This window comes from Lepisosteus oculatus, chromosome 22 (genome assembly GCF_040954835.1).
Source record: "Lepisosteus oculatus isolate fLepOcu1 chromosome 22, fLepOcu1.hap2, whole genome shotgun sequence".
NCBI classification, from domain to species: Eukaryota; Metazoa; Chordata; class Actinopteri; order Semionotiformes; family Lepisosteidae; genus Lepisosteus; species Lepisosteus oculatus.
Genome location: NC_090717.1, coordinates 4512869 through 4531206, shown reverse-complemented (window position 1 = coordinate 4531206; position 18338 = coordinate 4512869). Strand labels below are relative to the sequence as shown.

At 36.6% G+C, this 18338-nt stretch overlaps 1 protein-coding gene across 5 annotated transcripts in view; it reads right to left on the bottom strand.

Moving 5' to 3' along the window:
• Positions 1-18338, bottom strand: part of ksr2 (kinase suppressor of ras 2) — a 101925-nt gene that overhangs the window by 64357 nt on the left and 19230 nt on the right. For 3 of the 5 annotated variants that reach the window (XM_015366388.2, XM_015366389.2, XM_015366387.2), the window contains exons 4-5: positions 11100-11135; positions 10279-10783 (exon numbers count right to left, since the gene is read on the bottom strand). In XM_015366388.2, the coding sequence (XP_015221874.1) occupies positions 10279-10783; positions 11100-11135 (541 nt within the window). The remainder of the gene's footprint in view (positions 1-10278; positions 10784-11099; positions 11136-18338) is intronic. The other 2 variants (XM_015366391.2, XM_015366390.2) reach the window with 1 other exon arrangement.

The window sequence follows — 18338 nt, the reverse complement described above, 5'->3', positions numbered from 1 at the left end:
TACAGCTGAGGGACTCAACATTGAAATTTAAACATCGGGATCAAATGAGCTAGAATACAGAAGCTGCTTTTAGATTTTTGTACTTTTCATGATGCTATGGTGACAACTTTTTATATTTTTGATTTTTTTCAATAAAGTTGCCAGCCAGTAACCAATTTACGTCCTGTTCCACAATACATTAATCTATCAATATGAAGTACACCTTACACCTGAAGAAGGCTCCACAGCCGAAATGTTGTGTTTCCTTTCTTCCCTTTTCAGCATGGATTAAACCTATTATTTGTTCCTATTTAGTATATAGTATATGATACAATGGCGTGTAACAAGATGTAATAAACAACACAAAAAGGAGGATTAGCAAACTGTGAAAGCTGCACTGGAAATATAAAAAGACTCAGACCAAATTCAAGACTGGGCAAACACCTGGCAGGACACATCTGATGTAGATAAGTGTACAAGTACATTACATGCAAACTATATAAACAAAGTGGGACAGCAGTGTGATTGAAGATTATTTATGAAAAAGGCATACGTATTTATAATTTATTTTGTAAAGCAATAAAATGCCAGACAGATTGTATAAATAGAAGTATTTTTACTGTAAATGTGTTAAATCAAAGGATATTACTGAATGTCAAAACTGCACAGTGGTACAATGCAATACGAGTAAAACCTTATTTAGAATAATGTGTACAATTTTGACCACCATGTCACAAAAAACATATTGCTGTTCTGACATCTGTCTAGAGAAGTGTATGTATATTTGCAGTATGTACCTAGGCTTAAAAGAATGTCCTACACTGATAGGCTGAAGGAACATAGCCGTTTTAGTCTTGAACACAGAAGATTAGGAGGGGACATGATACAAGTCCTCTAAATCCTCAAAGGCATTGACGAAGTTACTCAATTAACTTCTTTAGAACCAGCAGTGTCACGTGAATCAAAGGGCACACATAGAGACCACAGGGAGATGCATTTCAAACTCAGAAGAGGAGTTTAACAAAAGGTCTAAGAGTCTGGCTCCAGTTACCCAGCCATATTTTTCCATTTTCTGTCTTCTTTCATTAAACACCTGAATGTTCCACAGACCTATTACCTACTACCAAGCAACAGGCTAGATCAGTCAAATGCCATCTTCGCTTTTGTGCCCGTTCTTATGATTTTAAGCTCAAAGTCTTGAGCTACATAAAAGTAAAGGATGTGTGGATGGAGATTTGCAGTGATACAATTTTTTTAGTCTGTCTACAAATTCTCAACATGCTAGAAATTAACATGATGTTTTATTTTTTTAATTGCATGGGGTTTATTGATTTTGCCTCAGTATCATAGCCACTTAAACTTTGACTAATTGTATGCATAAGCAGCATCATGTATTCATAAAGCCAAAAAACAGAAGTATATTCAGGGAAAATGTGGCAGGTGCTCTTCAAATCTGGGTTCACCAGGGAGCACTGTAATAATTTAGATGAGTAAATGCTATGCTGACATTTTTCATTTCTGAATATATGGGGATTCAGGTAAATGAAGCTCATATTTTCAGCACACCACAACACTCTTTAATATAAGCAATAGGAACACTGCATATTGTGCAGAGAGAAAATGGCTTTTCAGTGGAGTGTCAAATGAGTTTTTTATTATTTTAAAATATGATTACTTTCATTGGGTCTTAAAGCACAGTAAAAGTGTGCTTTCAGTGTGCATGCTGAAAATCAGTAAGTTATGAAAATGTGTCTGAAGCAACTACAACTTTTTAAATATTGAGAAAATGTTAAAATGTAAGAAAAGAGGTAAAAATATTTTTGTGGAAAATCTTTATCTTTCCCAACTACAGTCAAGTGAACAAAAACGTCCGAAATACGGACATGTACGGAACTACAGATGTATGCAAGTGGTACGGATGGCAGGGGCTTTAACAACATTGGGGTAACTAAGGAGTAGCTATTGGGTTTGCAGGAAAATGAGGGGGGAGTGATAGAAAAAATAGAACAATACTAATTTTTATTTAAATTCTCAAGTTGCCCATCCAAAGTTATGGATGACTTCACTGTACCCACTTCAGTCCCTCTGGTTGCATATTTAACAACACATCTGTCATTTCCACAGGCATTGGGGCTTAATATATCAATTACGCACAGGCAACAAAAGAATTCCAGACACCGAAATTGCAGACACCTAAACACTCATATAAATTCATAATCATGCCTTCAATTTTGTAACCGTGCTGAGGAGCATTGCTTTTCATTAAAGGGAATAGAGTGTGTTAGGCATTAGGTTCTTTGTAGCACATGTTAACACCCCTTTACCCTGCCTTATTATTAAAGACTGAATGCCAATGCAGTAATTAACATTGATGCGATTCCTTAGGAGCATCAAACACGACCAAGTGACTCTAACTGGTATGAAGTGTCATGTTGCTGCAGACTGCGTGCACTCACATCATTCTGCTAAATGGCTCTCCCTTCCAAAAATGTAACTATTTTTTATGACCTGTCTGACAGCCTGCATCTATTCCTGTAATTCCCCCAGAAGGAGGAAACGAATATGTCAGGTTAAAGAATCCGAATCCTTCAGTAAAAACTGTCATGTGTCACTCTGTTGTGGATTTTGCAGGGAAAATAAGGTCTGTATTAGCCCCCAGGAGGCATCCTGGTGTGTCTGAACATACGCTTGTCTGCTGCTTTTAATCTTAGTAAAGCCAAAGTTTAGAAAGTTGATGATGAACACACAATTGAAGCAAGGATAACATTTTTAAAAATCTATTCTGTAAATCAAATTCAACAGGGGGAGATCTATTTGCATCTTTCTACTGCATTTTGTCTTTTTTAAGTTTATCCAGTCTTATTAGCATGAGTGGATGTTCTATTCAGCTTTGTCTCAGCAATTATTAAGGCACGTGAGACAATGTGTGTGAAATGAACCAAAGCCCATTTTAAATTTAAGATTTAGCCCACCCACCACTCATAAGCTGTGAGACCAGTTCACAACGGTATCTCCCCAGTGGGTTAAATAGGAAATAAAAAGTCACCATCATATACAAAATCGGTGATTAGCAACAGAAAGGTAGGTCAAATTTTTTATTTACTCCAATAATAAAAGTACAAAGGCAGATCTACATTTAAAGTGCTTTCAGTACCCTTGTAATACAGTAAATATGGGAACATTTTTCAGGATTCTTGTATTCCACAAAATTCACACCTGAAGATATATAAAGTACAAATCATACTTAGGAGGATATTATCAAGATTATATACAGCAGCTATGAATTGCTTGCAGGAACCTGGATCAAAAAATAAATCTATTAAAGCTACCTTAATCTCTTCCCACACTGCTTTGAGATGGAACTGAGAAGCTGAGAAACTACCCAGGAGGACTGTGACTGCATTCATATCACCTTGTAGGCACTTTAAGGAAAATGTGATCTGAGACCAAGGGAAAGATGTGTAAGATGTGACCATTTGTTTAACTCAGTTAGGGAAGATTATGCTACACTATAGTTCGCCGAACCTAATGTGCTGTAAAAGGTTTTCCATGTTTCTTGAAGAGCATTAAAAATTGTGAGACGTGTGAACTTTTATTTTTTATGAGCAAAATAGGTATTTTTCTGAGAAAGATCAGTATTTTGTGAAATCACTAACAGTGACTTTTATATACAGTATATGTATATTATTTTTCTATGGAAGTATTGGTTGAAGTAATTCAAAAGATCAGTGTTTGTTTTTTCAATTAATACCAGCTATTTCCTGCTTTTAGCGCTTCTTTGCTGAAAATCTTATTAGCAGTAGTTGATAGCTGCTTTGTAGTTTCCCTGAAGCTGAATTCAACAGATGTTAATATGACTGTTCCACAAAATGTAATTTTATATATCTTGCAGAGAACCTTTGAAGCTGAATGTAGAACATACAGAATCCACAATCCTTTACAAATTTTGTCTGAGAGCAAATTCATGATGAAATATCACTGCAAATCAAAAAGGAATATTTAGAAAGTATTTTAAAGACACAGAAAATTATATATTGTAACCAAATAAAAAAAAATGGAAGTGTATATAAATGGAGTTGTCATTCCTACAAGTGATATAGGATAGCCTGTAACACTGGAGATGTAAGAATTTCATACAAGAGTAATATGATGCTCAGATTAGCATTTATTGCTTTATTAGTGTGATTAATTTGTATTTTTCCATTTTTCTTTTAATCATTCAAAAAAATATATTTTAGAGATCATTGAAAGCATCCATAAGTTTTTGTTTTCTCTGCATTGTCTAAAACGTATCGGAAGACAAAGCAAAGAACTGCTGTCTTTACTTTTTTAACAGTTAAAGAACACAAACTGCCTATTTGGGCACAATAAATCAGACAGTTTTACTTGTTCTTTTTCTTCACTCTATGTTTACCCTATGGTAAAAAAGGAACTTGCAAAGATTTGGCTGAAACACAAAATTCGGTTGTTTAACCTGAACCTACACACAACTGTTTGACTGTCCAGCGGCAATACAGAATCCCTCAGTGTTATTCTGTTACAAATTATAAGAATTTCTAAAATTGTTTAATATTCACTCTTGATCTGTTCCTTTACATAACAAAAGGATCATAAACACTATTATGACATGCATTAGGTGGTGTCTTTAGCCAATACCATGAAATGTAAAAAATGTTCATCCTCATTTGCGTACCAATTGAGCTTCATTAATATGCACTTACTATATGTTGAGGAAAGCACTAGGATTACAAGAGCAGATAGCGTACAACAAAATAATTAAATGAATGCAAGACACTCCACTTTTATTTGTTTCAAAAGTTTAAGTGGTTGTGGGTTACACACTTGCCTACGTCTCTGTCTGCTAATGAATTCTTAAAACAGGAATATCCAAGCTTGAACAACAGTTGGAAGGCAGCTTGTTTTACCATAGCATTGTATAAACTGTGCACAGTTAAAACTCCACACAGTGCTCTTGATATCTGTATTTCCAAAGTACTGGGATAAGTAACGCATGTTGCTGTCACATGAGTAGAAGTAATATTTACAAACTGACATACAAGAACGGAGACAGAAAATATATAATGTGTACCTGATTAACCCAGGCCATTCCAAATGAGTTTCACTGGGAACAATGACACCCAAGAATTAGATGCATTTGAGGATGTATATCTGAGTATTTGTCCAAAGAACGAGGGGGATGCAACCCCTTGCAGAGAGAGGAGGAATCACAGGTGGAGATGGAGTGGAACGGGTGAATCAGACAAAATGTGAAAAAGAGGAATTTGCGTATGATATAAGTAACAAGTAATAGGTTTATTCCATGGTGAAAAGAGAAGAAAGAAAACACAACGTTTTGGCCGTGGAGCCTTCTTCAGGTGTGAGAAAGACAGGCCAGTAAGCAAAGGTAATGTAGCAGCAGAAGCCGGGAGAGGAGGGGCAGGAGGTGGGAGCAGGGGACAGACGGAGTGACCAATCAGGTAGTGTGAAGTCAGGAGAGGTGAAGAGAGGTGTGAAATGAATCCTACAATGAATAAAGAGAATTTAGAAGAAAATGAGTCTGTCGTTGAGGGAAAGGGAAAGGTGTGATCCTAGCTGCAGGATAATTTTAGTTTCTGTAGTTTAAGTTTATATACTAAGAAATTATTTAGAACAGCTGGGGTGAAAGTGGATTGATTGTCATCATCCCTCCCAAACTTCACTTAAAAACTTCCATTTAGTGTACACTCCACATATAACTCAGAAAATTAAGAGAATACTAACGTAGTCTATAGTAAGCCGCAGTTGGGATTCTGTATATTGGCTTTACATACTGTGATTCATGGGGCCCCTAACCCTATCAATATTTTAATAGCTTTGACGGAATGTTATTTAAACAGATGCATTCTAGGATTTTTAGGGATGTATAAACAATTCTAAAAATGACCAAACCTTACCAAAGGATTCTGAGGATTCAGTTTCCTGCCTAAAGACATGCACAGTTGTAAAAAAATAAAGCAACTATGGTTTTAAAAGTGCTATGTTATGCGAAGGTTTACAGTATTTCTTAATCAACAGGACCTTGTTGTGAAAGGCGCTATATACAAATAAATTGAATCGAATTGAATTTAATTGACTTGAACAATTCTTTCTGGGCATCATATACAGAAAAGCTTTAAATCCTCATATAATGCAAGGAGAAATTAAACAAAAGTTGCCTCTCAGATTTATATAAAAGCAGTACCCCTAATAAACTACAGTTCCCTTCATTTTGAAATGACTAAAAAAAAACAGAAATCTCAATTTTTTAATGAATCATAATGTTACAGGTTAGGTGTAGCTATGAAATGTATTTCATTCCGATAGGTCTTTCTCTCCTTTGAAGAGGAGTAAAAAGAAAACTAATGAGTAAAATTCCTATTTCATTAGGCATTGCAGGTTCCCATTTTCCTGTAGGCAGAAAACCAGATAAAGGCCTTTGTTATCAGTGAGCAAAGTAAAATTTCCCAAATAAGCACTGTTCTGCTCCAAGAATGCTGCTGCTAAAAAAAGAGTAATTGTGAAAGAATTTACAAAAACGGGCTATTCCTTTTTCTCAGGTATTGCACATTAGAAACTAATTCCTTTTCATGTAAATTGTTTTTGATTTTACATTAAACGCAGTTTAACTGCAGTTAAGCATAAGATGTTTCATTCCTTGAAAGAAGAAAATTAATTCAATTGATAGAATGCAGTGCACTGATCTCATATTGCTCTGGTGATTTTCTTACATTGTCACCATGACCGATACTGAAATAACTCTAAAAAATCACCATGCAGGATGACATTTCACTTCAGTGATGGCTGAGGAGAGCAAGAGAGAATATTATACCTTAAATTCTTATAAAAAATTCTTAAAAGCCACAACCCCTTTAAGAACAGCAAATAAGGAGGTGGAAAAGAATGCAGTCTGTGTTATTTGAACACATGAATTTGTGAGATTTAATACTATGGTTAAGTAAATATTACATAAATATTTGTTCCAAAATCTGTTGAAATATTCTCATTTAGAATGGGAATGTCATAGACCTGAGTCTATCTTAGGGTTTATTGTTCTTGATAGAAAGTCAGAGAATGTGAACACTGCTATTAATTTAAAGAGTCACAAAGCTGAGTTTTGAATGTTTTACTTCCTGTAAAAAATGCTGATGTAGCACATTTTAAAGGAGTTCTGTATACATACATTTATCAAGTTAAATAAACAGGTATACGAAAGTATGATATTTATATTTACAATGTTTATCTGGACTGGAAGCTGTTTAATTTTGTGTTTAATGTTGCATTCAAAGTAACTAAAAAATAAAATGCCCCATTTAAACTAATATTCTGTGTGCTTTTATTGTAATAAGAGACCTCATTATAAAGAAATGTAGATGCCAAAGGTTGACAAAGGCTAAGGGAGACTTGCACATTAGTCTCATTAATTAAGAGACGAATGGAGAGCTAGAAATAAATGCGGCTTTGTTCTGAAGCTACACATGAGCATCTATTCCAAGAATGCGAAGATTCAGGCAAAGAATATAAAGAACAGTATGTATTGTTGGGAGAAATCGGGTTACACAAGCACAAAGTGACTCCTGGAAAAAACTGAACTAATTACAGCATGAACATAATTAAAAAAAACACTGGCTTTTCTGAATCTGTGCCAAAATTTTAGTTAATATGAATCTTTTCTGCTATACTGTATAAAAGCAATTTACTCCTGGACTCAAAACGTTGCTTTGTTTCAAGTTTATTTTGTTAAACCTTCAAAGGAAAGTAAAACGTTTTATTATTCTTTAAATTAAATTTTTAGCAATGTATGCGAATGAATTACAGCAATTCTTTCCCCTGGAGTAGAAATGCATTAATCCACATTAGCAATGTTTTCTGCAGTAACACATTATTGCTATTAAAAATATATGCTTTGTGGGTACACTGTGAAAATTATATTAACTGAAACCTACAGTATCACAAATGAAAGACAAAGCTAAGCGTGAAAATGATGGGGCTCTTTAATGATATGTAACTTTTTCACATAAGGTCTAAAGGGCTACCTGTCAGGCCTCAGTGAAAAATCAACCTGTAGCAATGCATACCAAGAGCTTGTCAGTGGCAGGGAAATAGTATTTTGTACACTACTATCGAACCAACAAAATTAATGTTGAATAAGTAAAAAAATATATTTTTGTATTTTCTTATCACACTTCAAGAACCCAAAACATTTTCAAAAACACATAGGAGGAAATCTAAAGAACTAACAGATGCCTTTCAGAGGACAATTGTCAGCAGATTCACGAATTCAACATTATGTGCTGAACTTGAGTACAAATACGTTAATTTAACAGAGGGGAAATTATTAAATTATTGTTCATACATTTTAAATAAATAATGGGAAAAAATGATCAAAACTGTAAAAACTGTCCAGTCTTTTTGTGATTAATTAGATTTTTTAAAATGGTTTGGATTGAAAAGAGTAAGTAAATATTCACATGGGGGTTTGTGTGTTTGCTGTGTATTGGTAGTATATTGGTATATACTGGTGCTTAGAATTTGGTAAACAAGAGAGCAGGGAACTCTCTTTGGGTGGGTAGCCACTATTATTATAAATGTCCATAGTTCAGGTAGAGGTCAAAGAGAGCTGTGATTTTTTTTTTTAATTTCATCTGGAAAGCTGGGGAAATGGCAAAGAAACTCATAATCACAAATCATCCTGGAACACTGATCACATCCATGTCAAGAGTTTATGCACCAAACTCCCTGAAGCAGTACCACAAGAGTGGATCATCCACTATACTTACCAGACAAGGATTTTTCTGCTTTGCTCACCTAAGCAAGGATACTTGTAACTTTTAAGTTCCCTTATAAGAAAGGAAACAAAATGTAGAGCTTCTGTAAGAAATCACTCTGTTTCGATCAATCTTTCACTGTTTTGAGGCACATAACCTATATATAACCACATATATTTTTTATATAACCATATAAAAAATTATATGTTGTCAACTGACTTTCGTCTCATTTGTAATGTGAAGAATATATCTTCAAAGTGTTGTCTGTGAAGTCACATATGACTGTGCAGAAACGTTTGTCTGTAGTGTCTTAAGGCACCGGGACTGGTAATCAATTTTTATGCTGCCTGAGTTGTCCCAGTGCATCTCTTCAGGACTATGAATGGCAGCACTGAAAAAAAACAGATGGCTGCAACAAGGGATGCCTTGTTTCATGTGGGCAATCTTAGGGCAATGTCACTAATGACATGATAAAAATGGCTTCCATTCCTCCAGGGCCTGTTCTCTTCACCTGCGTATCTCACTCAGCTCCCACTCTGGCCTCTGGCACATACATTAAAACAAATTCTATAACACTTGTAGTTCAATCACAGACAACAGCACTTCGGAAACCAGGAGCTGGTTACTGCATTAAGTCCTTTTTTTCCGTTCGTTTTCACACCACCTTTTTAAAATGTAATTTCTCCCATTTTGAAAGAGGAATATGTCAGTATCTACATTCCTCTTCTGAAATGAGAGAAATTACTTTTATAATGATATGTATTGATATTGATTTTTCAGATATACATTTAGTATATTGATGTCTGCTAGTTTTGGATGACCTAGTATTGTATAAAGGTTTTAAAGTGAAAATACAAACAGAATGACGGCAAAAAATTATTAAAGGTTAAAAACCATGAACATGCCACTCTTTAAAGGGGAACTGCAATGTTTTTATATTTATATACAGTATATATATAAAACCTCCAATTTACATCACAAAATAGACCAAATTTCCAGGTATGCGCAGTGCCTTATTGCAAGCAGGCTTGTGAATACATCTCTTTTAATCCAATAAAAATACTGCTCTTAACTTTGAGACAGTTTTGCAGACAAAAACGTACTTGTTAACTGTGTGTTGGAACATTTTTTGCAGTGAAATGCCTGCTGCACAACCTTTACTTATTTGCTCGTACATCACATTATATTAGTCATTACAGGGACTAGTGAGCAGGAAGGGCTACGTCTCATCATAATTCGCACAAACTCTTGAGGAAACCGGCGGTTCGCGACAACATGGTGACTTCCACTACCATCACAAAGTTTGTGTTTTTGTGTTTAGCTCATAATTTGTAAAATTTTGCGATACTTTCAATTAAATAATTGTGTTACTAAGATGTAATAACCGGTCTGAGAAATTGGTTGCGGTTCCCCTAGATGTTCGAGATGCCCGTGACTGTGTGCATCTGCCTCAGTAGCGTGCATTGGTGAAATGCGGATGGGCGCAGATGGGAGGGAGCAGACGGGGCTGCCTTACTTTGGGGTCTGTGCATCATCCACCTGGTTCCCGAGCTGGAACTCGTGGGATTTGCTGCGGTGCAGAGCCGTGAACCCTGGGAGCAGGTGGATCAGCTTGCGGGAGGCAGGAGGCGGGGTCCCCGGGGCCTTCATTTTGTTCCTTCTCCTGACGGGCGGTGTGCCTGGGGGCGTCATCGTCGTCACAACGGGGGGGGTTCTCGGGGGGGTGTGGGCAAAGTGTCTCTGCCGAGGCGAGGGGGGCAAAGAGCGATGCCCTGCCTCCAGGGGTGCAAAGAGTCCAAGGTGGGCCTCGACTGTGAGCCGGTCTACGTGCGTGTATGAGGTCGCCAGCGTCTGAGGGCTGTGGCCGTACTGCTGGTTGTACTTGGACTGGACCTTAGGGCTCTGGGAAAGGTGAAAGCGAATCCACTGGCTGGGCTCAGGCTGGCACACAGGGTTGTTCTCTTTTCCCATCTCAGATGCTGGCCACTGGATGATCCAGTCCTGCTTGGAGTGGCTACTTCCTGTGAATGCAACGGCATAACATCTGTTCACTCCTGAGCGAACAACTGTCGCTCCAAATTCACACCACATGCAATTGCAAATGGAAAATGACAGAACTGCTGGACTTTGTGTCAAATGTGTCAAATAAGATACAGATAATAATGAGGCTGTGTGACGTTGAGAACAACAACCATCCAACAATCTCGATGAATAAATGAACAGGTAATGGGAGATTGAAAATGGGATTGCCGACAAGAAACGCTACAATCCCGATGGGAAAATGCCAAAATAGCACAAAAAAAAAAACATGAAAATCGTCAAAAAAATATACATCACCTCCATTTTTGTGCAATTTGTCGTCCTCAAGTTGTTCTCGAAAAAAATGAAAAATACATTTTTAAGATTTTGAATTTACTTTGATGTACTCAGGTAAAAACATAAAAAGAAAAAGTAAACAAATAACCAAAAGGGAAACATTGACTTCAATACCAAGATTCGAAATCTGGTACAGTGTAAACATCATGGGCCAAGATAAATTCTAGATATAACGCATTCATGGTTTGACACTAGGAGAGGAACATAAAAGTTCTAACACAAGTAAGAGGGTTGCATTCTTTTCCATGAAAACATCAAATTCTAATTTCTTTTAAAATATGTTTAATTCCGTCTGTATGTTAAGCCTGAATGACAAAATTAATCTACTTAACTCTGTCATAAAGCTAAGGAAAATATTACGATTCTGCAAAAAAAAACATGTGTGATCATTGTAGGAATTGGAGGGAAAAATAAAATCATATTTTTATGTTTCAATCATCAGGATAATTTCAAAATGATCAAAATAAATCCTATTAATGTTTTGATTCATATTCTATATGACAACAATTATAGCTCTCTGTGTTAATGTGAAATTGGAACACACGTAAATCAATGTAAAGTAGGCAGATGATTAACACAAATCACATAGAACTAATCTTCTTCAGCAACTGCCTTGTAAAACAATCTCATGTCATTAGTATTTACTGATACAATTCTGTGAGGTATTCTTTAACAACTTCACTATAATTTTACAGAAAGCTACTGATTAACATAAAGCATCCATGTCGAACCATTTAACAAAGCATTATTCTATGTTATAGGAAAAGTTTGTTGAATAAAAAAAACGCATGAACCTGTTCTTAATCCCCAGATTCTCAGGTGGGCCCCTTGCAAAATTACTCTTCAAACATTGAAGAATTTGCTTGAACGAGTTACCCTCCAGAGACAATCTTAATGTCATCTCGGCCAGGAAGATGCACAATTCAAATAATAGGCCTACCTAGCGCAATCAACAGTGAAGATGACACTGACAGCTGAGATCCCCAACAGCACTGGATTTTGATCTTGGCAAGCTTTTACAAGAGGAACCCAGTCTACATTGACTCTCATTGGAAAACAAGCTCTGTTATACTATATAAGGTGAGCTGATACTTGCACTCAGGGACTAGGTAATTCTACCAATTTTGTTGTATATTATTATATTGTGGACTAGGCTGTACTTTATACAACATTAGGGTGAGAGCTCTACTGTCTGTATTAAGACTGTAGTAGTACTGTAATAAGACAATTCTTTTTTCAGGAACCGTGTTTGAAAAAGGCAAAAGAAAAAAACATTCTGTTTCAGAGGACACATGTTCTTCATTAATTCATGAGTACACCAGGCCAGATGAAGTTATAATTGTTCACTTTAGGATTACCACTTAGTTTACGCTAATTGTGAGGGATATATTTTAAAAGGCTTGTCAGCACTGATAAATAGAATAAAATATTTTATCTAGCCTGCTCCCATTACAAAGGATTTCTTACTGCAGTCTTTAAGAATATACTAATCCTGAACACACTGATGTTTCTTTAAAGAATGTGGGCACTTCTCTGGTGCTGAAGGAGTGTCTCTTTGAAGAACAAGTTTGCAGGCCGCAGATGGAGAATTGATATGCGTCCTCACGAGGTGTGGTGATCCTTATCTGCCTGGCCATCACCGTACAGGTGACAATTCATCGGCTGACTCTCCCCTGTGAAGCACTGGTGTGAGGTGACACCTGTGACCTTTCCTCAGGCTCCACTTTCGCACGGCCTACTCCAAATCCTGCATAAAATCACGGCGACTCTCTTGTGGCTTCTCATTCCGGCGGTCTCCAGGTGTACAACTTTCCCTCCGCTCCACGTTGATTAATAAGCTGTACGAGGACATCACTGTTTAGTTCTCCTGAATAAAACATTTTTGAGGGGGTGACTCATGTTGAACTGCAGAGGGAATTTTGTGGGTACCATTAGGCCCTAATGAAGCACTCTCGAGAAATGAGTTGTGTTTACCACTAGGGCAGTGACATTCCCTTGAAGCAACACTCTTGCAGAAGATGTCTTTTTCTCCCCCCCTCGCTGAAATAAATAAACTCAAGTGCCTGATGTCTTGCCCGTGCAAGGCAGCTGGAGAAGAGGCCCCAGACATGCTCCTAACTGGTTGACTTTTCATAATTGATGATGCTTATCTGAGCATTTTAATTAGCAGCAGTGAAAAAACAGAATACTTGAAATCCAAGTTGTTTTTTCTCCTTTAATGACAAAGTATGTCACCCTTCCTCTCTCCCTCTACTCACCCCACTACTTTTAGTTCACATTTTTCTGACCCCATCATGACTTTAAAAGAAAAGATTGAGAATTCTTCACATTCTCAACATTTCATGTAGAGGTACAGTATAATTAGCAAGTGTCCAGAACTAATTTGGCAATCACCCTTGATATACTGCCACAAAACTTTGAAAACTATTTGTTGAACAGAGAAATTTTCTGTGGGAAGTAACACTGCCTTCTGTTCTTGAATTGTTTATTTTTTATTATTTTCCTTATGATATTATGGCACAACTCTTTTGAAGTCTTCACATATATGCATGAAGATGCTGCTCCACCTCATTGCACGCAATTTATTGTTTTTCAATACACTTAAATGACAAATGGCAAGATGGTGAATGATATTGCAATACCCAGTCTTACAATGACTGCAATCAGAATAAATGTTACTTCCAGGCACCCATAAGTAAGGACTGTGGAGTTCTAGCTTACAGTTGGCAACTCGAAATATTCTAGCCCCTTATCTGTTTTTTAATCTATAAGATCACATCAAATTTTATTAAAGCATTTGACAAGTTAACTGCCCATTCACACAGCCCTGGAATAATGTGCAGGCTTGAGGGCTTAATGATGAAGAAATTTAAGTGTCTGAGCCATATCATTTTAAGACGTTTGAGAGATAAAGCAATAAACAGATATAACATGCAAAGTGCCTCATTTTTTCCTCAAGACAAAAGATGTCAAGGAGAGAGGCCATTTAAGCTAAGCCAGTTTAAACCAAGAGTTTCGAGCAATGGAAATGTGATCAAATTACATAATCAAACTATTCTGAGTAGAACATCAGATACTTCCAAAGAAGCTTTGGAGGAGTCAGACTGCAAGATCTTGTTTGGAGACCTGTTTTATAAATACACACAAATAATTTATTTAAAACAATTACACTGTGTCCATGATTTCATTAATTAGAGGTGTACTTTGTTTCATACACAGTAGATCCTTATTTCACTACAAAATACAAACAATATCTCTACAGTTTGTCTTCTGTTGTTCAGGTTTTTTAGCTGATCGTTATAACAGAAATTAGCAGTGTAAGTATAGCAGTATATAAGAAGTGGTATAAAAAGATCATAAGGACTTGTCTTGATTTAGAAGGATCATCATGAATAAAGTGAAAAGTGAGCTTTTATTTTATGGTCCAAAGCATGGCCCACAAGAGTGCTTGGTATTATTCATTACACTGCTATAAACCGAAACCCACCGGTTAAGTGTGAAGTTATAAGCTAAGTCTGAATTTAACAATAATGTAGTCAAAAAGATTTATGGTTACACATTTATAGAATGATTTATGTTAATTGCTACCAGGTACACTAGATGCTAATTAGTGATAAACTATAAATACAAGAAAAAGCCCAAAAGAACAGCTTTGCAACAATGATGACACTTAATTACTCTACAGCCGACGCCATTGTTCCTTTATCAGCAGTGAAATGTCTTGGGCCTTTATCTGGTTTAATTACTGACGTGATATACAAGGATTACAGAAAAGGTTAAAATGCGACCACTTTGAAGTAATCAATTTAAAAGCTGTCATTTTAATGGGCTTGCCCTTCACCTCGCAAAAATGCAAGCTTTTACAACTCATAGGACAAAAATCATTCCGACATGTATTCACCAATTCACAAATGAAAAGCTGTTTCTGTTTGTAAACTTTGCCATTATGTGGTGAAAATGAACAGAATCAACAGAGATCTTGTTATTGACTTTTCTGACGTAAAAACTGGTTTCTTTGAAAATAACAAAGAATGTAATGACCAAAGGTAGAATCTATACAGGCTGACTGATTTCTTTATAGAAGTAGGTAAGACAATATAAATATTATTAAACTACCGCACAACACGAACCAAAATTCACTAAAGGTTATGTCTAGTATGATTTGTGACTGTTGGAATGTGAAACTATCCAACTTTTTCAAGGAAAGGCTGGATAAAATCCTTTGATCATTTATTTACTGTGTTCCAAATGTACTAGATGGGCTTCATTTGTAACCTTTCTTATGGTCTTAATTTTGTTTTATTACTGGTTTCATTCCTCAGTTTCTTAAGCTTTTCTTTTTTCTCCCATTGTGTATTACATGAATGCTATTGTACTATTGCACTTTTGAGTTTCTTGATAAGCACTTATAAATGAAATTCTAATATTGCTATTATTATGGTTATTATCACCCAGCCATATCACCCTGAAACTCCCAACTGGCAACCCACTGGAGCTCAGCAGGTATGAGTCTGGTTCTTGAGACCTCCTGGGAAAAACTAAGGTTGCTGCTGCGGCCAGCAGGGGGCGCTCACCCTGCGGTCTGTGTGGGTCCTAATGCCCCAGTACAGTAACGGGGACACTTTACTGTAAAAGACGCTGTCCTTTGGATGAGACATAAAAACAAGGTCCTGACTCTCTGTGGTCATTAAAAATCCCAGGGCTTTTCTTGAAAGGAGTAGGGGTATAACCCAGTTGTCCTGGCCAAATTTCCCCATCATGGGAAATTACTATTCATGGCCTCCTAATAATCCCCATCTATGAACTTGCTTCATCACTCTGCTCTCCACCCCGCTAATAGCTGGTGTGTGGTGAGTGTTTTTGGTGCACTATGGCTGCTGTGGCATCATCCAGGTGGGGCTGCACACTGGTGGTGGTGGGGATCCCCATTATCTGTAAAGCGCCTTGAGTGGTGTCCAGAAAAGCACTATATAAGTGTAAGCAATTATTATTATTATTATTATTATTATTATTATTATTATTATTATTATTATTATTATTATTATTATTATTATTATTATTATTAGTGGCAGAAGAGGTGTCACCTTGCAGCCATATACAGTATAATCAGCAGTCAAGTTGCTTTTGTAGGTAGTGTTGGGGGATCAGTAGGTGGCACTCTTTGCTCTGGACAAGACACTATGCTGTATGAGGGTCATGAAAAAAGCCACTTTTTTTTGAAAGGGTGTTAAAAGTTTCCTCTTAATCAAACTGGTGAAACAATTTCTCACCTGATCTCTACCTAATGTGCTGTTTAGTGGAGCAGCTGGCACATGACCCAGGTACTGGCTGCTCTTCCATACAGGATATTTAAAGCACTTTGAGGTTCTTGAGAATGAAAATGCTATATATGAATACAGAGAATTATTATTACCACTACATAACAGTAGAGACTGCAAGATTGAAAATTGACACTCTAGATTGTAGAGTATTATATCTACACTGTTATCACTGTAGAGCATGCTTTAAAAAGACTGTAAGAATCTTACATTGCAGAAGATTATGTCAAATTTCAGAATGCTGCTTTTTCAAAACTGCATGGCTTTCAGAGCAGATATAATAAGAGAATGAAGAATTTGATTTGACGCAGTTCTCCATTTTAAATTCTAAAACATTTCATTGTGTTTGTTAGTATTGTTAGGGATCACGTACAATTAGTTCTTTTGGTTAGTACTGAAGTGTCTGGGATGTTAAAGCTTTGAAATATGAGCAAGTCTGACATTCATTAATCCCTCATTAAACCAAATTACTTGGCTATGCATTAGATGAATGTTTTTTTTTACCTAATTACATTCAGATCTTCAGGAAAGGGGGGAAAGATGAGGCACATTAGTACTGACCGACTCCACAAAGTCTATAACGTTGAATCACAAGGCAAATACACTACAATGTCATTAGTGCAGATGGCAGGATCTCTGCTGTGAACACCTTCAACACTGGTTCAAATAAAGCTCAAATATTTGCTCATCTGAAATTAGGCCTAGCAGCTGTAGAGATTTATATTTCCACTCTCCACTAACAGCATGGCTTAAATCCAGCCCTTCCATCGACCTCATACACAAATTCCCCACTGAGGGTAAACCCATTATAGATGGTCATTTTTGCCAATTAGTTTTAAAATTAAAATGTTTGGGGGGATGTTAAAGGATGTTCTGGGCTTCATGAGGAATTTTAAAGACCAAAAAATTAGATGAGAGCATTCTTTGGAGGAATATGACATTCTCCTTCAATTTACTACAGCAAAAAGAAAGACTAATAATTATGGCACTAAAGCACAGCGTTTTGCAAGGAAGGTAAAAAAAGACCATAAGAGGTGGTGTAAATGTCATGGGTGCTGTTTGTGTCTACAATAAGGGGACAATATTTGCTGCAGAGCAATAACTGATTTGTAGGTAGCATCGTAAAGAAGGTGGAAAGACATATAAAGGCTACACAAACTTATTTCACACACTCCAAGCTACATTTACTGGAAAATGTTTATCCATCCATCCACTTGCAACCCACTTCATCAAATTCAGGGTCGTGGGAAGCCGGAGCCTATCCTGGCAATAATGGGGAAGAGACCCCCTGGATGGGATGCCAGTCCATTGTCGTAATTCTTTTTTTCCCCCAAACAAACACAGGGTCACAAAAATACAGACAGCAAAGCCTGGAACATCCATCCACTTATTCTGAAAAATGCAAAGCACGAGTAGGATTTATTCACAGGGGTACCTTACTGAAGCACATGGGCTGTGGCCCAGTTTTGTAAAAAAAAATATTGCAACTGCTGGCCGAGACTTCAAAACTCTCCCAGAGCGTGTCTACATCAATGATCATCGTCTCCAAGCAGGGCACATCTTTATCAAAGATGGTGCCCCAACTGTCACATTTATTCTCCAACATGCCAGTCTTCTAAGGAACTTGGAATTAAGGTGAGGATTTTTAAATACCCCCTTTATTCTTAGCATCTTATATTGCCATAAAATACCAAGACCTTCATTGCAAGCAACATTTATTTGTTTGCAAAATTGAACCAGTGAGGAAATACAGCTTAGACTTTAGTTAGAAAAGTAAATTGGTAAAAAGTACATTATCTCTTTCAATTTTATTAATTTCTATTAATTAATAAAATCAAAAAATAATTATATTTAATTCACATACTGCATTGAAAAAGGCCAC